General features: G+C 37.2%; 1 protein-coding gene across 2 annotated transcripts in view; it reads left to right on the top strand.

Moving 5' to 3' along the window:
* The window catches only part of Cdkal1 (CDK5 regulatory subunit associated protein 1-like 1), a 520,358-nt gene that overhangs the window by 311,242 nt on the left and 188,410 nt on the right, over positions 1-20,706 (top strand). For both annotated transcript variants that reach the window (XM_013030462.1, XM_013030461.1), the window contains one exon: positions 13,202-13,347. In XM_013030462.1, coding sequence (XP_012885916.1) covers positions 13,202-13,347 — 146 coding nt within the window. The remainder of the gene's footprint in view (positions 1-13,201; positions 13,348-20,706) is intronic.

The following is a 20,706-nucleotide window of genomic DNA, read 5'->3' as shown; positions in this document are numbered from 1 at the left end:
TTTCATTGTAATATAACAAGAACAGTAAGGAACAAAGCTCTTGTGTACCAGGTGCAATAACTTAAGCCTATAATTCTAGCTACCTGGTAGGTAGAGATGGAGGATCATGACTGCAGGCCAGAACAGACATAAAAGTTCAAGACTCCATCTCAACCTATGTGTGGACATGGGGGCATGTGCCTATTATACCAGTTATGGAGAAACAATGGCTGGACAGAGTGGCCCACCCTTCACACCCCTGGCAACATGAGGAAGCACAAGTACACAGATCTCAGCCCAGGCATGAATTGAGACACTTAGCTCAAAAATGCCTAAGGCACAGTCTGAAGATAGGACTCAGGTGATTTACTGCCTTCATAGCAACCCCCATTACTGCCTGTCTTTCTCTCTCTCTCTATATATATATATAATATATATATATATTATATATATATAAAACAATTCAGAACATAGAGTTTGCTAGGTTAGATATGTGATGGCAGATTGAATAACTGGATCATATATTCTATTAGAAGATGTGGATACAGTTAGCTAAATTTACAACATAAAGGTGCAAACTGTATTTAAGAGGCCATTGTTCTGAAAATCCAAAGACAGGTTTTAACTATAGTTCTAGCACTATTTAGCTGTGTGACTTGGAGTAAGCAAGTGATGGGTGGGAGTTTGGTCTTATGTTCTTTCCAGTTTCCTCATGCTAACTAGCATGTTTTAGCTCTGTAATAAATCACTAATCTGCTTTAGTAAATCTCATTGAGTCCAGAGAGGAGATAAGTAGTTACAGATTCACACTCATGGTATTCCGCCTAAACTCTGAAAAGCGCCACGATGATACAGACCTTACTAAACCAAAATTGCATGTTGTTGTTTTTTTTTTTTTAAATAAAATACTAAAACCTTGACGAGCAGCCTCTTTGGTTTTGTAATGTGTCACAGATGTGGCTCCTCGGCTCCCGCCTACTGGGAATCGTCAAAAGCATTCTACACAAGCCCTTGGAAAGGTTCAACTTTGAACTGGTTTTGCAAAGTCAGCTTGAAACAGAGTCAGCCAGTATGTGGCTCCTCAGATCCTCTTCAAATGTACTGTGATTCAGAGCCACCCAAGTCGTGGGGTTTTTTGGAGTGATTAGTAGGTGCTGCACAGGGGTATGGGGATGTCGGGGGTGGAAGGCCATCAGCTGTTTCCATTACTGCCGAAGGTAGACACTTTCTTTCACATTCTTGTCATTTCAAAATTTGATTCCTTTACTACATCCAAATTGAGACCCAAAGGGCCTAGTGTTACAATTTTTCTTACCGTGGAAATGTATAACTATATTAGGCAATGCCACATAGTTTGTGGATATATAAACAGGAAATAGATGCTAGCCTTATAGATATTTCAGAGTTCATTTGATACCCTGGGTTACAGATGAATTAAACACTGAAATTGTACTTGAGCTGTATCCTCTACCACTCATTTATCATATTCAGTGATCTACGTCTTGTTTACTCTTACAGCATTGCTTTTGTCTATATGGGCCTATACCAAGGTCCTTCTGTTTATGCTTCCTGCTGGAGCTGATAGCAGACTCATGCCATGATGCCCCGATTTCTATGGGTTGAGATGTAATTTTTCAATCTTTGCTACCTAAGATGGCCTGGAGCTATAATCCTCCCAATTTAGTTTCCCAAGTAGCTAAGACTACAGGCCAATAAATTTCTTACATAAAAGTAATAGAATAATCTCCAGTTTTAAATGCAGAAATTTAAGTATGAATGTTATAATGTTGAAGTTTATCTGGTGGTAGAAACATGACAAGTCCTTAGCTGAAATAAAATCATGGGTGGGTCTAACTAATGAATTTGTAGCTTGCTTCATATAAATACATTGACTTTCAGCAAAGTTATTCTGATGTTCATTTCATCAATAAAAATTTGTCATTTTGGGGGCTGGGAAGATGGCTCAGTGGTACAGCGCTTGCCTTGCATGCATGAGGCCCTGGGCTCGATTCCTCAGCACCACATAAACAAAAAAAAAAATGCCCGAAGTGGCGCTGTGGCCCAAGTGGTAGAGCACTAGCCTTGAGCTGGAATGCTGAGGGACAGCGCCAAGGCCCAGAGTTCAGGCCCCAAGACTGGACCCCTCCCCCCAAAAAATAGTCATTTTTATATAATGTGGCAAATGTTTATTGGGAAGGGATGCTAAACAGTTAATAATGTGAAGAGTAGTGACTGCCTAGAAAAGATGAAGTGCTCTAAATTTCTTAGTTGTATTGGGAAACTGGGAAGAACCGATTGTTAGCAGAGGGAATTTTATAGCAGGGCTGACTTGGAGGTAAGATGGCAGATCTGGGGCAATAGGAATATGGGCTGGTGTACACTGAATGGTGGGTAGGGCACTGTTTCAGAAAGCCAGCAATGAAGGAGAATGTGGAATAATCTGGGTCCTACTCTAGCACTAGTTAAGGACCTTGAGCTGTTTTGTGGACCAGTGCATGATGATGATGTTTCCTTTTATTACCTCCAGTATTTTTTAGATAATGTGTCCCCTACTCCATATTCAGGTTGACATTGAAGTTTTTCAGTGTATATTTACTCTCTGGCATATTTTAATTATAGAATTTAAAGTAAAATTACTATATTATTTATTTAAATGTATTTTGTCAAACATGAGAAACAGAAAGATTTCCACCATCCTGTCTTTTTTCCTAGGAACGCAGATCTGTTCAATATAGAATATTTTTAAGCTTAAATATCTTCTGTTCATCATTGCTTACCATTGTTCTCTATCAAAATGCCTGTATAACTTATTAAAACATTGAAGTGACCAGAAAGGTTGAAGTACTTTTTTAAAGAACCATTGCTTTTGGACTGAATTGTCTCGGTAAATGATTACTAGTAGATATTCATCAAAACAGCATGTTCCTTCAGTTCAACTGTAACAATTATTCAATCTTCACCTGCTCTTTTGCTTCCCTCGGAGCTACCCCAAGTCTAAGGACTCAGTGTGGCCTGGATAGTCTTCAGTCTTCCCAGGAACCACAGCAGGCCTGTGAGGATGGCTAGCTACAGACACTCATTGACAAATGTAGAGACTTTGAAACTGGATAACTGAGGATGAAGGCCTATAATGCTTAGGCAAGGAAATCTTTAGTTCGTTTTTGAACTTCTTATATATAATGAGGATTAGGAGCAATCATCTGAATGGTTCTATTGAAGTGAAATTAAAATCAGACATCCAGATAGGACTAGTCCATTTGTTCTCCATTGTGGTGAGTCTTTTAGCATATGTCATGAACAGACTTCTAAGGAGTTGGATTTCTCTTTCTTCATTTCTCTCAGTTGAGTATGTTTCAGAGTGCTGAATACTCAGTGTATACTCTGTATTTGGTATCAGCTTCTTCATCTGATATCTATTCTACTTCTTGATACCATGTCTTCAGGAAACTCTTCTACCCTTTCTAAATAGTTTCCAGAATTTCCTTTGGTTAACTGTGCCCATTGATGAATTAATTCTATGCAGTGATTAGTTGGAAACTTGTGAAAAACGGTCATCTAAACCTACAGAAAACTAGCCAGGAAAGATGATTGCACTAGTGCACCCCTGGAACCTCTGCACTGACTGCAGAGGCAGAATCCACCCTTCTGCCTCTGCAGAAGTGGATACCAGCCCGCCTGTGACCAGAGGAGGGAAAGAAATAATTAGGGGCGCCTCTCATCATACTTCACCATCTACCCCATTTGTTGTGTTATATTGCACATTCTGTTAGACTTGGCTTTACCAGCTTTCTTTTTTATTAATAACTCTGTTTTATATTCTCAATAGCTAACTTTTGGAACATTTAAGCTTGAGTAGATTATTTGGAAGTGAACTTTTTCTCATCTAATACAGAGGAATTTATTTTTATTTATTCTTGGTAGTACTGGGGTTTGAACTCAGGGCTTCCCGCTTGCTAAGCAGTTTGTCTGACTTGCGTAGTGCCTTTTGTGTTTTGGATGGGTGTGTGGTAGGGTCTCACCTGGTGCCTGGGCTGCTATCCTCCTTCTTGTGCTTCCCTTTATTGCTGGGATGGCTGGTGTGCCACTGTGCCCAACCATTGCTTCAGATAGGTTCTCATGAACGTATACCCAGGCTGGCTCCAATCACAATTTCCCAATTATCTCTGCCTCCCAAGTAACTAGGATTTCAGGTGTGAGTTACCATGCCCACCTAAATTATTAATACAATAAACATAGTACATTGTATCTCCTTAACCCTTACCCATATTTATTCAGTTATCTATTCAGGTAATTAAAATTTATTACTAATATGTCCTTATAACACATTTTACTATGAGACTGGTATTTTGTTATAGTAACAGAAAGTGCTGAAGTGATGATAAAGAAAAATCTGCAAATTATAAGATTAGGATTCCCTTGGAATATATATATATATATTCCAATATATATTGTATATATATATCAAGTTCCTATTGATATGTATATACTTGATATAAATATATTCATATAAATATTTTATATATTCAAGTATTTATAAAATTCTCTCTCATATAGTCAATAAATTTATTCAATATTTATATTCATATATATATACACATATATATTCATATACATATTCAAGCTTACTCAGGAGGCTGAGTAAAAGACCAGCTCATAGTCACACAATGTCCATTGTAACTAACTGATAAGAGTGTACCATGTTTTTAAGCCATAGTATTTGGCGCATTGTTAAGTGAAGTTTTACTTCATGTCAGGTATTTCCAATCTCAGAGGGGCTTATTTATTAAGATGTAACTTAGTATGTCAAAGAAAATATGTATTGTTTGGGAAGGAATGCTTTCCAATGTTCATTCTTCCCCACTTCCCAGAATGATTATTATTAACCCCTTCATGAAAATCAGATAATTTTTCAGGAAGCGCTATAGATTATTCCACTGGAACAATGCTTTTTTGTGTCCCTTTTCCTGGAGCAACATTGGGGGACCAGCTCCAGCATGGTGCAGTGGGCATGCTAATGGATTTCGCGGAGCCTTAGATTCAGTCAAGTAAAAGTACAGCCTAGTTTTGTTCAGAACTTTAAAGGAGATCATGAATGTGACACAGATAGAATGGAAGGATGTTGTTAGGGTTTAAATATGCCTGGCAAGGGTGGTGGAAATTTGGTCTCTAATACAACAGTCTTGAGAGGTAGGCCCTTTGGGAGGTGGTTGAGTCCAGCTTAGTCCATTCATGGGTCGACTCATGGGTTATTGCAGAAGTGGCTTTGGTATAAAAGCCCTCTGTCTGTACACATGTGCTGTCTCACTGTGTGATGCCCTTGGCCATGTGATGATACAACAAGAAGGTCCCACGCCACATGTCAGAACCCTGAGGTAAATAAACCTTTATTTGTAAACTGTGCAGTGTGTGGTACTCAGTTACAGTAAAACAAAGTAAACTGACAGAGATGTTGGCTGAGGATGTTGGCTGCTGTGATTTCTGCTGCTGCTGGAGGATTTCATTTTATGGGCTCCAGCCTGCTGAAATGAACTGTAATAGATTAACAGGAGAAAATGGTTTACCACTTTTCTCACTACAGGATATCCTTATAGAATGATTAGCCAATATTCCAGTGAGTTCAGAAGCCTTCAGACCCTGCTTGGTAGAGAAGGAAAAGAGGCTAAGAGAGTGTAAGAAATTTAGTAAATGATTTTTAAGGGAAATGAATGGGTCCAATAATGACTTCCTGCACAAAGTTACGGAGGCGGTGACTAGGAGAAGGAGGAAATCCAACTGCACTGGGGACAAAGGTCTTCTTCGGCAGAAAAGCTGTCTCAGATTATCCACTCAGCAGCCCCCAGAATAGATGAAAAGTCTGGCTAGGCATGGTAAGACTGTAGCTGTTGGTCTCTTTTCTGATGATTAATTTCTCTGGTTAATGAGAGTTTAGGATGGAATCCAAGACACCAGTGCTATTGCCTTGGAAGAATGTTCCTTCACTCAGGCAGGAGAACTTCAGAGAGAGCCCACCCTGTGGTTAAGGTTAGAAAAACAAGAGAAGGAAGCTGAGTCTTTCAATTGAAGATGGTCTTTTTTTTTTTTTTTTTTTTTTTAAGCACTACCAGGGTTTGAACTTGCGCTTTGGGCTTACTAGGTAGTAGAGCCCTTTGGTTTTATTCGTTATTTTTTATATAGGGTTTCAATTCCTGTCTATTCTGTGCTACTTAAAATTCCCACAAAGTTAAGAAGATAAGGTACATGCCACCATATCCTGTTATTGGTAGAGGAGGGTTGGGGGGAGGAATCTCACCATGGTCCACCCTATCCCTGCCTCTCAGCCTCCCAAGCAGGAGGATTACAGACCTGAGCCACCTGGTTCTAGTTCATTGCATGGTTCATTTTTTTTTAAAACTAATATTATGTTAAAATAAATTTGGGGCAGGGAAGAGTATTGCCCATCTTTCATTTTCTCCTTTTACTTTCCTTTACATCCTTTATACTCTTCTCCAACAGTGAAGTTTCATTTCCTTTTACGTCCATTTATTTTTGTTCCATTTGGTCATTATATTACTAGAGAGGCTCCAGTGTTAAGAACTATTCTGGGGTGAGTTTAAGATTGTGTTTCTGATCCTCTTTCTGTGTCTTTTCTCCTTTATTTGTTGTTTTCATAGTCAGATTTGTCTCTCCTGTTATGCTAATGTAAGCATTGTGAATCCTTGTTGTATAAGTGCCCCAGTGATTTGGGCCCTGCTCATAGGAAAGGTTTCTTCCTACATTTTTTGAAGAAGTAGACCTCAGCTCAACACTAATAATGTATTGGGGAGAATATTGTTAACTTAATCTTTTGATCTTTGAAAATCATTTCAATGGATACTATCATATACAATTTCATAGTTTAGTTGTTTCCACATGATAGTAATGAAATTTTCTTTTTATAATAATTGTTTGAAGCAATGATCAGTTTTTTGTATCCTATTTTTCAACTTTCTAAATGCAAATATGTATTAGTTTTATAGTAGGAAAAAGATCACTCAGATTTTAAAGGAATCACTGCTTTTTTTTCACTATGTAATGTGCCCCAATTATTTTGTGCATTTTCTTCTTAAGGAATATAATAAGTTTAACCTATGTCTGTCTATCAGATGAACAATTCACTTCAGAATGATTTCAATACAATATATTGATAGGTTTAATAATAAAAGAATAGGTAGAAAATCATTAACTGATCCCAAGCATACTTTTCTGTATACATTTTTTTCTTATTTTAAAAAGGTTCCCATTATGTACCCCACACTAACTTCCAATTCATGATCTTCCTGCCTCTGCCTCTCAAATGCTGGTGTTGATATGAGTTAGTAGGAAAGCAGCCAATCAGGGAATTGCTGCCTATAAATTTACAGATGGCAAAAGAGGCTTATAAAACAAAGCCTCCTGGTCACCAGGAGAGAAGGGGGCTACAAAAGAATGAGGAAATGAGTTGGACAAAAAATGAGAAAATAAGAATAGGACTAGAAAGAGAAGCCCACAAGATGGACACTGGTGGCTCACTCCTGTAAACCTAGCTACTCAGGAGGCTGAGATGTATGGATGGAGGTTCAAAGCCAGCCCTGGCAAGAAAGTAATAAGATTCTTATCTCTAGTTAACAACCAGAAAATGGGAAGTGCTTCTGTGGCTCAAAGTGATAGAGCACTAGACTTGAGTGAAAAATGGCACATCAGCCCTGAGTTTAAGTCCTAAAACACTCTCTCTCAAACACACACACACACACACACACATACACAAGTGCTGTCTTCCCCATGGTCTGTGAAAAATGGCACATCCGCCCTGAGTTTAAGTCCTAAAACACTCTCTCTCAAACACACACACACACACACACACACGCCTACCGATCAGAAAGCTGTTCAGTTCTTACTATTTAACCCAAGTCCAAGCTCTGTAATAAGGAAAACAACCAAGATGCTGGAGAGGCTGAAGTGCTGTCTTCCCCATGGTCTGTGTATCCCATGTACTCTGGTTCTCTGTCACATTTCTTTTCTAAAACCTTTCCCATCATCTTTACATATATTTGGGTCTTGTCTGATGCAAGACTGAGGTTGTTCAGCTGGATTGTTAAGAATTAAGTATATCTTTTTTGACTTGGATTCCTCAACAGATACAGTATTACAGGAGTATACCAGCACATCTAGCCCAAATTTACTTTAAGGCTAAAAATGAAGAAAACATGACACAGTGGTTACTTTATTATCTTTTAAAATATACAACCTTAGGTTAAATTACTAAACCAAAATATGTCAATTCATAAGACATAAGAAAAACAAAAGTTATCTGAGGTAAACTTCAATTTGGATAATCAGATTCTATATAAATCATGTAAATATTTCAAAATAAATCATTGACATCTGTTTTTCCATTGGATTCTTTAATTATTTATAGCATGTTTTAAAAAAATCCAGTAGAACTGTCTCAGCTGAATGCTTGATTTAACTGAGCTGCCTTTCTTCCATTAAGTTGATCAGCTATTGATTTGTTCTTTTAGTATTTAGTAGCCTTAGTTTTTCTTTTTTATAAATGGGAAAACAGTAATTATTAGTGGATTATAGCTTTTCTTAAAGTATACTCATATTGTTTGGAACATAACGGATTTTGTGGCTAGGTTTGCCTTGTATTTATTATTTTTTTATTTTAAAACTAATACCGTGAAATTAATGTTTTGGTATGAGTTCAGCTTCATGAATTTTAACATATGTATAGATTTGTGCAAAGTCCAAGAACTAAATTGAGGGGACAAGAACCTACTATTGATTTCTTGGCCTTAACAGAACAGAATAATAATTTTAAAATAAGATAAAATGCTTATATCAGTTGGAAATGAATGTGTGATGTATGTGTATCTACAACTGATAGCATTTTGTCATGAGTATCAAGATATATATTTTTAGCTTTGTGATAAAATCTGGTTACTGGGCTCTGAGAAAGAGATGAAGTGGCGATGTAAAGGAGCACTGAAGGCCTTTTACATTTCTGTGAAAGATAATTACAACAAACATTTTGCCTCAACCTGTGTCCTGCAAAGTCTGAAAATGTTAATGCTTTCCAGTTTGAAAGTACATTTCCTGTTATGGTTAAACTATAGATCAAATATAAATTAAAATCTCTTTATATAACCTCATTCTTTCCATTGGGGACACATGGAATCAGTATTTTTCCTTGCTGTTAATGAAAATTTATCATTAACTTGTGAGTAAACATAGGTACTGGTGATTCATTTAATGCTATTATAAATGGTGTTGTTGATGTGAAGGTTGAAGTATATTTGTATCTTACTGTGTTGGTTTACATGACTTCACATGTGTTGAAAGTGAATGTGGAATAGATTTTTTAAGGGCACAACACTGTTTTTTTTTACCATTCTGTGTAGGACTCACTAAAGGTACTCATATAGAAAGATGGGGTTATTTCACCATTTATCTGTTCGACTATAAGTAATAACATAGTAGGCACTTAGCAAGAAAATAGAGAAGTAAAGATAAACAAGGTGTATATATCCATGGGATAGGAAGGTATGTTGCATAATTGCAAGCTGGGAAAATGAGTGTGAACAAAATCTGACATTAATTGAAGAGCTGTCTCAAAGGCTATTCCTTTAAAAAGCTAATCCTAGATATGGTTCAAAGCCACACTCAGGAAGGAAGGTCTATGGGACTCTTATCTCCAGTTAATCACAGAAAAAGCCAGAAGTAGAGCTGTGGCCCAAGCAGTAGAGCGCTAGCTTTGAGCAAAAGAAGCTCAAAGATAGTCCACAAACCCTGAGTTCAAGCCTCAGGACATGCACATGCATGCATGTACACACAGACACAAACACACACACATACACATACATACACATCAACTTAATGTTGGTGCAATAGGGATGAACCTTGAAAACATGCTATTAAGTAAAATAAGCCAGACAGAAAGAAACAAATACTGTATGATTTCTCACTGATTAGGTGCCTGAATCAAACTCATAGAAGGAATGTAGAATGTAGGCTACAGGGCCGTGGGGGTGGGGGGGGAGGGGAAGGGGGGAAGGAAGGAATGGAAAGTTGATGTTTAATGTGTTGAAGTTTGAGTTTGGGAAGTTGCAGACATTCTGAAGGTAGATTGTAGACGACGGTTGACTGTTTAATGTCTCTGAGATCTGTACCTGATTTTGTTATATATTTTTATTGCAAAAAACAGAAAATAATAGGAACAAAACCCCTAACATATTGCCATTTTGTCCCTCATTCTTCTGATTTTAAGAGAAACATTTTAAAGAAAGTTTTATGAAATTTACCCATATTCTTTTCTCTACTACAATTTCACTATAAAGAGAAATTAGCTAATTCTAGTAAAATTTTGCAGTTAGACTGTTTGTGTGGAAGTTCCCATGTACGTGGAAGGCTTGCTTCTTAAATTTTTTTTCCTATTATAAAAGTAATAAATATTTCCCTCAAAAATTAGGGTGACAGAAGAAAAATAGAGTAAAAGTAATCATTGCTCCAAACAATTCCTATGGAAAAAATTCACTACTATCATCTTGAAACAAGCAAATGCTATCTGATATCTAGTATGGTTAGAAAAGTAATGAACGGAATTTTAGAAATCTAAAGATTAAGTAAGTTAGCAATATTCTCAACAGTACATTCTTAGTGCTGACCTCTGTTTTTTCAAAGCTGTAGGAAGAAACCTTCCCCTTGAGCAGAGCCCAAACCACCCAGGATTCACAATGCTTCCCCATGTGTTGATTAAAAACAAGAATTCATAAAGCCAAAACAAAGGAAAGGTACTTTGGAATGAATGTTACTGTGGTTTTACTCTGTGTCTGTACTTAAATATTATCTGGTTTACTCAGCATAACAGGAGCCTCATAGATGCACATAGAAAATAATAAAATAGGATTCCAGCCCTGGTAGCACTTTTATTCTTGGAAACACATTATTATCCTATTGGCAGATAGAGCTAAGTAAATGTGGGAGGCCTGGGGAAAGGTAGCTGAGGGGATCACACAGAAGGGCTTTTGGTGGTGAAGCCAATAAAAGTTTTTCTTACTACAAATACTGTGAGATTGGGAGATAGAAGGAATCCATGCTGAACCATGGTTCTTTCCGTGGCAGAAATAAACTTTCCTTGAGGAGCAAGTTTCTTCGTATTTTTTTTGTCTTGATGTCTAACATTATGTAGTTGCAAAGTCTAACAGAAAGCTAAAGGGAGCGACGAGTGGGAAGGCTTATTCCAAGGACCAAAAGAGAGAGAGAAAAAAAAGCCACTACAATTTGTTGCCCTTGCTTGTCATTACAGTTGTAATTTTCAAATTGGCATTTGGTGATGGGCAGAGCTGCATGCTGCTGGTTACAACCCATGGCTTCCTGAACCCTGCCTCGGGAAACTGCTCTGCCCTGCTCCAGTCACACAATGAGCCCTTTTCAATTTAGATTCCACAAAGCCAAAGGAGTTCCCACAAGTCACTCCCAGAGGAGCACCTGTTAATCTAAAGAACACAACCATTAAGTGATTTATACTTTGTGCAATGAGTGCTTACTACAGAAACACATATTGGATCATTTCAGCTTATTTTCACGATTGCCCAGGAAACTCTAAGGGTCTGATTCTCACAGTCTCTACTTTAGAAATGAGAACCCAGGTACAGAGACTGAGAGAGAATTTCTAGTTCACAAAGTGTGTTATATGTTAAAATAACCTTTTCTCAACACCATATGTATGTTGAAAGCCATCTAAAGCTATTAAGTCTTGCCTCTTCCTAAGAGACAATATAGAGAGATAACTGTGACTAGGTTTATTTTGATAGAAAATGGAGAATCAAAGGGCAAGGTTGATCTTATCTACAGGACTGACTCCTGAATAACCAGGGTAGCTATATGGAACTAGCTGGCTCTTTGACTCAATAAAATCTTCCACAATATTATTAATGAGATAATATGTGAAAATATAGTATTTTGAAACTAAATAGTATTTTGAATCAAATGATTCAATAGCAGCTTTTTTTTACTTTCCAGTGTTGTCAGTCTTGGGCTCTGCATATGTACTTACCCCTCCCCCATTTTATCTCTATCTTTCCTTCCCTCTCTTCTCTTTGCTCCTGTCCTTTCATTGATGACCTGATAACATGTAACAAAGAAAGACTAAATCAATTTTCTTGTTTGCAATTTTTTTAAACCACAGATTGTCCTCCACCACTCAGTCTGCATCCACTTTGTCTCCTCAGAGGAATTTTACAACACTAATACTCAGAATTTGTCCTACACTCATTTGCTGTCTCTAACTTGGCAAACATAGGCTCTTCTGCTTCCTCCTCTCTTTCTTGTCTTTGAGCTCTGTGTTGTAAATACAGAGACCTGGTGTGCCTTCATTGGCTGGCCTGTGTCTTTTACATAATAAGTACTCATGGACCAGTAACCAAATGAAATAAGAAAAAAGTGGCTCAAGCATGTAATCTCAAAAATGAGATGGGAAGGATCACAGTTCCAAGCCAGTCCAGGACAAAAGATGGTCAGACACTATCTCAGAATGTGAACCGGATGTAGAGGTTTGGTTTATACTGTATTCTCACGCCCTGGGGGGAGGGGAGGTATAGGTCAGAGAATCACAGTCCAAGTGTAGTCCCTACAAAAAGAAAAGTGAAACCCTATTTGATAAATAATTTAAGAAGAAAAATGGGCGGTGGCAGGTCATGACTCAAGTGGTAGAGTACCTGCCTAACAAACACAGGTCCTGAGTTCAAACTCTAGTATTGGGGGGGAAAAAAAAACAAAAAAATAAATGAGCTGTGGGGTTTTCCTTTCAATATTAAGAAAAAAATGTGTTGAATTAATCTTCATTTCAAACTCTATTCAAACTCTATTTCAAACTCTATGAGGTTTCAACTGTTTTAACTATAGCTCTTTCTGGGTGATGTTGAAATGCAGAATAGAAAACTGCAATGCAAAAATATGCCATTTATTTTTAGGTACTCAAAAATCTTTTGACTTCTGAAACATTACTGGATTCCATGTCTTTGTCATGTGAGAGATGCAGTGAGCTAGAGGAAATACTTCTGTAGAGTCCTCTAAACACAGAATCTCACACATCATCATAAGAGTATCACCTACCCATGCTCTCAACAGCCTTGATGATTGGTCTGTTTTCAACAGTGAAGTGCTGAAGTAAACCATTCCCTGCACTGTTAAAATGATTAATGTCTTCTCTTTCTACTTCTTGAAGGAAATGGCGAAAATCCTTAATCACCCCAGAGTGTATGCCTTCCTGCACATCCCGGTCCAGTCTGCCTCTGACAGCGTGCTCATGGATATGAAGAGGGAGTACTGCGTGGCGGACTTCAAAAGAGTGGTGGATTTTCTGAAGGAGAAGTAAGTCGTCTGTTAGTACTTAAGAGAACAACCTTTCTTTTCTTTTAAAACTTGTGGCAACAATGCATTATGGCAGACTCACAATTAAAGGTACCAGGGGGAAGCAGGACTTTGGGAGCTTTCAAAGCCTTTCCATTTCCTTGGGGACCCTTGATGTGGTTTCTCCTTCCGCCTGCTTTAGATCCCGCTTCCCTCTGCGCCCATCACACCGTTCATTTGTGGAAGCTTGCCAGTCTTTCAGAGCTAACGTGAATTGTGATTATTTTTATACCTGACGCGCGAGAGGAACACTGCTTCAGCGTTGCTCAGCGTTAAGTCTCCTTTTATGTGGCTTTTTGAAGTTGTGAGTTGGTTTTGTCATGGAGGTAGAAGCCACACGATGTCACTGCGAAGTCGATAATTTTCTACCAACTGACACTTTTCAGAGTTTCTGGAATGTCTTTGCTTTTGCACACTAATCCCCGTATTTACTTGAATGCCTGTGATTTACAGAAAGGCCCGAGGATTGTACTTTTTAAAGTTCAAATCACTGTTGACCAAAATTAAGGCATATTTACACAATCACGGACATGAATGGTAATTTTGTTTCCACAGAAAACACTTGCAGCCCATAATTATGTTCTTCAAAATTCTACTTCTCATCATCACTAAACATGGAATGCCTTCTGTGATTAGCCAGGGCAGGAAGTGGAGGTGCCGGGCAAGGTCACACCCACCTTTCTCAAGTCCAAGTCTATGGCAGAGTCTACCTACCTGGGAATATATCATTTATCTTGGCATATTTGTGGCATGGTGCCTCCTACTTTCCATAATATTGTTGCTTCTGTTACGTTTCTTCATTCACATATAATTTCTTATTTTGATCTTCTTTTTTATAATAATATTCCTTTCTGTCATGTAAAAATACTACATAGATATGACTGCTTTATATAAATTGTAAGCAATTTCCACCTTTAATTTCCACCTTTAATTATTCGCTTACCCTGACCACACACAATTGTTTTGTAATCTGTTTCTTCTTTTTACATTTGCCTTCTCATCTTTCTTTAACATGTCTTTAAAACTTTTTCTACCTCTAGGCATTTCTTGATTACCCTAACCACCAAGAATAAAGACATGTTAGGGTATACCCATAGAAATACAGCTAATTATTCAGATATGTAAATCAGTGAATAGAAAGTAGATTTATTCTAAGTCTTCATAATTATACTCATTGAGTATATGCAGCTTTCAAAGTAGTCAACAGAGTAATAACACATCTCTACCATCTCTGATAGTCTTGGATCTTGAATAGAACTAACTGGCCAAGAATAAAAATGTGGATTTTTATGTTGAATGTTTGAATGTTATGTTACTGATTACCACTAGTCTGGACAACTGGTCCCACATTTATTTAAATTCAGTACTCCATCTTCATTTTTAAAGAGCCTAACACTGTCATGTTGTCCTGGCTTGTGCCCAACAGAAGGATTGTTTTTTGTTCACAAAACAACCCTGAGAATAAATGTTATAGTTGGTGCTTTCTCCTTTTTGCTTGTTTTATTTCGGGGGGGGGGCAGGAACAACAATTACCAGCAGCGTTTTTTAATTTTAATTTTGTGTGAATGTGTCTCTTCTTGTTTGCACCCCATTTCCTCTAAAGTCTTCATAACCTGTTCATATTGAACCTTTAACACAAAAGAGCCCCTCTTTTCCCTTGTCTGTTTTTGGCTCCCCCAGCCATGTGAGGCTTCTGGAAGCACAATGTTGTGATTGAGAGATCAAACATTTCCGAATCTGTTTCCTCAAAAAGCCAATATTTATAAGAACTTAACAACATTTAAGACTGAGATCCGAGCTATAGGTGGGTACCTGGAGCTGTGGGCTTTTATTACAAATTCAGTAGTGTTTGTGGAACTGTTTCTCAAACAGTGGGGTTGAAATCTTTTCAATTAATTTTCTTTACAGTTGAGAATGGTCCCTGTTTTCTCTGGTAGCAATGGAGTTTACATGTGAGCCAACTTGAAGCTGATTCATTATTCTCTTCAGTTGTTTGGAAGTTGGCAGCGCTTTCCCTAAAAGCAGCTGGATTGGAGATAACCTAGTAATGTTGGCACATGTTGAGCCATATGGGAATTTATTAAATCATGCAACCTTTGCAGAAAAGAGTGTCTGAATTACTGAGTATACTAATTTAAAACATCTGATTATGAGCAGACCATCATGTGACTTAAATTATTCTATTCAGATTTATTAATCCAGTTGAACACTTAGGAATTTGATGTTTTTATTTCAATGAATAAGATGATTTCTAGAAGTACATAATGAGATTTGTAGGAACATGGAAGGAAGCTAAGTAGAACAAAGCAAGATGTGTGGTTCTGATTTTAGACAAAAACCTAGTTTTTTGTTTTTTTAGTAGATACCTCATACATCTTTACTTCCTATATCAATTGTCACATTACTGATTCCACTGGTTTTTAATATATTTATTTCTGGGATTTTCAAAGGCATACAATTTGAATGCTCAGTCCCCAATTTTAAGGAATTTTCTACCTCATTATGGCTTTTTTTGTATGATAAGTTTTTTATTTATATATGTTTTTATTGTAAAGATACTGTACAGAGGGGTTACAGTTTGCATGAACAAGGTAATGAGTCCATTTCCTATTGAGCAGTGTTACCTCCTTTGTTTTTCCCCTACCATTCCTTTCCCTCCCACCTCCCCAGCTCCCCCCACCCCGCCACAAAGTTGTGAAGTACTTTTTCAACATAGTGTCTTGTACATCTCATTGTTACAATGGGTCATCCTGTATCCTTCTTTCAGCATTTTGTTATTTCCCTTCCCCTCCCCAAATTAGAAAAATATAAATACAAGATGCAGGGCACTGGAATCAAATACAGTGTAAACAGGGGTTATAGCATGGGGGAATAACATACAAAAGAAACAAAAAAATCACATAGTACATTGTAAATACATTAAAAACAACAGCAAGAAAGATAAAACCTCTTGTGTCCCTATCTTGGGGTTCATTTCGCTTAGCATCATCTTATATGGTCATATGGACATAGATTTTGACCTTTTCTACTTGTCCTAGACATACACTAGTTATTGCAGATAAGGAAACCATGGGACCTATGTTTCTTTGGGCCTGGCTTACTTCACTTAATATAATTTGTTTCAAGTCTTTCCATTTCCTAACAAATGGGGTGGTGTCACTCTTTCTGATGGAGGCATAGAATTCCATTGTGTGTATATACCACATTTTCCTGATCCATTCATCTACTGAGGGGCATCTGGGTTGGTTCCATATCTTAGCTATGGTGAAGGATAATTAGGCTTCTCACCTTGTGTCCCTGTACATGGATGCTGTGTACTCCCCCTTTTGAGTAGCACTGATTTTATGTGTTCATTCCCAGCCTGTATTAGTCATACATAAACATACTTTCACATATATCAATATGTAAGTCCTTCCATGTATATGTTTCACTGCTAAGTAAAAGAATCTGAGTCCTCAAATTCACACATTAAAGTGTGAAAGAAATACGTACAAATGCCCTAATGATAGATATATTTTAAGAAATGAAAATATGGTTCTGTATTGAAAGACCTATTTGTTTAAATGTATTATCTTTATGTAAGTCCACCAGCTTTTGGTTTATGATGATTCAGAGCATAGTTAGTCAACACCTTCCCTCCAAGCCAGTATATTTTGAATGAGTTAAAAGATGGTCTTGTTTTTACCTGCAAGTTACATCTTTCTATTGATGTGTAATATCATGATATTATCTTATTTCCAAACTTGCCATTTAAAATCCAGCTGTAGTGGTGAGTGCCTATAGCCCTCGCTATTTAGGAAACTAAGGCAAGAGGATCTCTTGGATCCATGAATTTGAGACAAGCTTGGGGAACAGAGGAAGACCCTACTGTATCACAAAGCAAAACAAAATAACAATAAAAATGATTTTAAAAATTTGCTGGCACTACTTATCAATGTTCTGTGTTCTTCTGAGTCATTTATAGAATGTTAATCCTCTAAACACTGTAATTTTACCATATCTAGTTGTGCCCAGTAAAATGTCACTACTTGTAGCATAATTAATGAGGATACAGAGTAGAAGGTAAAAGGCTGGGAGGAGGAATTGGAGGACAATTGGTAGAGGGGAGTGTCAGCCTTGCAGAGAAAGTTTCATACTCTGATCTCTCCCTACATGCTCATTCAGCCAAGGAGCACCAGGGCATGATACTGGGCTTGCTTAGGCAGGATGATTTGTGTAAGTCCTGGAGTTAACTCCTATAGTCCAGCTCACTTTAATGACCTACCTGTCCAATCTCTGCAAAACACAATGTTTTTACATTACCATCCTAAGCTAGGGTTCTTATCATTACTCTTCTTACTGGAACATAACCTGAGAAAAGACAAGTTATGTTTCATTTGTATTTTATTCAGCCTATCCAGCTAGTTTTATTCCTAATAGCTTAAAAACATAAGTAGCAATGTTTGCCAGAATGTAAGAAAAGAACTTGCCTCAAAATAAAGAGGATTCAGCAAGGATCAGATAATTGAGTTCTGTTTCCCAAATGCTTTTCCTGATGTGTTGATATTCACTAAATAAAAGCACCTTTAAAATAAGCTAGGCAAAATAATCCCCTCAAAAATCTTTTCTGGCTTTCTCTAAAGATGTCTAATACCTTTAACTAGATTGTTATTTTAGATGTCTCTAAAGTCTTCTTTACATTTTATCTTAGTCAGATTTCTTTCTGAACCAATAAAATTCTCTTCCCTTCTTTCTATTGCTACTTATAGACTCAAGAGAATGAATAAATTTTATTGTCAGAGATATCTAGTAGAACAATAGCTACCTAGTCAAACAGTGCTTTTGTTGTTTTTTTAAGTGTACTATATTTATATTTAGACTTTGTAAAGGTTGGATATCGTGTGGTTAATCTCCCATACAACATTGGGTCAATGGGAAATTTGGATCAGTGGTTTAAAGATAAGTGTATTTTCAGCTGATTTGACACCCCATTTTCCTCCTACCATAGTAAAGAGAAATAATCTGATCATTCTGCCTACTTTATATCCTTCCTTTGTATGACTGCATTTTTCCCTCAGAAACTGGAAAGCTATCATACTTTAACCTTGGTACATTTTCCTGCCTCGATGTTGTGTCATACACAGGAGTCCAGTAACACATCTATCAAATAGATAATAATAATAATGAGCTTTTTTTTCCTTTCATTGTCAGTGCCTTTTCTATTTCAGCTTGCATATTATCACATGATATTACAAAAGCTTGGCTATGTAGGTAGGAAAAGGGTTATTAATCTCCATTTATGATTAGTGATTAAAAAGATTTGTCTAATGTCTGTAATCATTCCATGCCTAATAGGACTAGATGCTTGTTTTCTGGTGTGATTTTTGTTACTGGTTCCCAAACACACATTAATTAAATAAATGCTACAACAGAACTACTAAATAACACTTAATTTGTTAATTATAATAAAAACAGTACCTAATAGTTTTTAAGCATTTACTTTTGTGCCACAAGCATTGCATGTACTAGCTTGTTTGATCCTCAAGGCACAAAGGTGTTAAATAATTTGTCCAAGGTCCTAGAGGCAGTGATAAACCCTTTACAAAGCCCAGACTATGTGATTAACAAACCAATGGTCTGAACCATTGTGTGAAACTGTTCCTCTAATCTAGAGCATGTTGCTCTACTTAATGGAGACATTAAAGTATACCCAGCAAATATGAGTGATACAATTTGTAGTGCTCACTTAAAGAGAAGATGAGGAAGACATACCATACAGGTATGTCAAATCAAGTTCCTGGGTTACCTTGGAAGATATGCTAGAAAGGCATATGGTTCACCAAGATAGGTGACTGAAAACTAGAAGATGGAATGCAGATAGCAGAGTTGAGTTTGAATTTGTCGTGATGAGTTTGAGGTGTCTAAAATCCAATGTAGAGACATACACTATCCTTATTGTAAGCTGCACCAAATAGGGGTCAGGAGTCCAGAATAGAGATGAGAATCTTGAGGGAAAAATGTTCATTAGTGTTTAAGCAGTAAAGATCTGGGTGCTGAAATCATCCAGAAGAAATTCATAGACCATAGATAACTGAAGGTCTAAGAGACATCAGTGTTTAAGTAATAGAAAGGTTTAAAAAAAAAAAAAAGGTTCTGAGATCAGGTGAAAAGGCAGAGTCTGACCAGTAAAGAAGGAGAAGCAGGAAAAGTAGCAAGGATCAAATGTCATCCAGAGTGGCTTTCTGTAAACAGGCTAGATGCTCTGGGAAATATGAAAAAGAAAATATACATCTTTTCAAATTAATTCAAGTCTTCATGGTCCTTGTGTTTTTAGTTTCTATTTCCTCTCACCGAGTCCCCCCCCCCACCACCATATACACAGAGGGATGCTAGAATAGCATGTATTTGTTGAGTGAAGAACACTTAACTCTAGACTTGTTAAGTGTAAAGCATGCAGTCGTATTTTTTTCAATCTGCTTTAATTAAAGTTCTTTAAAAAAAATAAAAGTCTGCTTCTTTCGAGAAACAGATATATTCCCTTTGGTAGAACATGATACTTAGCCTTCTTAGAGATTCTGTCTTCTGTGAACCCCTACTGGCTAATAGCTAACAATAATTATTAGACAACATTTATTGGGTCTATAATATGCTGAAGGCAGTAGACTAATGTTTTATTTCAGTTAGCTCATTTAAATAACAACATGGTACATACCAGATTGAAAATATTACTCCCACTTTCCAAGTGAGGAAATTAAAGCATGGAAAGGTTAAATGACTTGCCCAAAGTCACACAGTTAATAACTGAGTTCACGTTCCAGCTGGAGCCTGTGACTCTCTAGACTTTTTTCATTGTGATTGTTTCCAGAAATGATAGTTTTTAGAAACAATAGGGGTAATAAAAAAAGATACTGGACAATTATAATTGACTATTCAAATTTATATGTGCCTTCTCCTAGAGACTTGGTAAACATTCCTGCAGTCAACCTGTCCTCCTTGGTGCACTGCCTGGTCCTCCAGGCAGTCACAGGGTTAGGGCATGATAAAGACGCTGGTGTGGATGTGACCATGAAAACAAATACAAATTTGAGGTGCATGGCATCTTACAATGCCTACAGTCCACTTTCCTCAGGAAAGTAGTAGCCTCACACGATTTGTTTCTAGCCAGTTCCATCAACATATGCCACCAAGGAGCTTCTATGGCTATAATTTCAAATATGAAGACTATACTTTTTCTCATTCCCTCTTCTCTGCCCATATCTTGCCTGGAACCTTATTGGTGACTCCTTTGAGGCTATCAGAAACCCTCTTCATCCCATCTCAGATTAGATCCTCAGCCGCGTG

This window comes from Dipodomys ordii, unplaced genomic scaffold (assembly GCF_000151885.1).
Source record: "Dipodomys ordii isolate 6190 unplaced genomic scaffold, Dord_2.0 Scaffold130, whole genome shotgun sequence".
Taxonomy (NCBI): Eukaryota; Metazoa; Chordata; class Mammalia; order Rodentia; family Heteromyidae; genus Dipodomys; species Dipodomys ordii.
The sequence above is the reverse complement of the archived record's forward strand: the minus strand, read 5'-3'. Positions and strand labels throughout refer to the sequence as shown.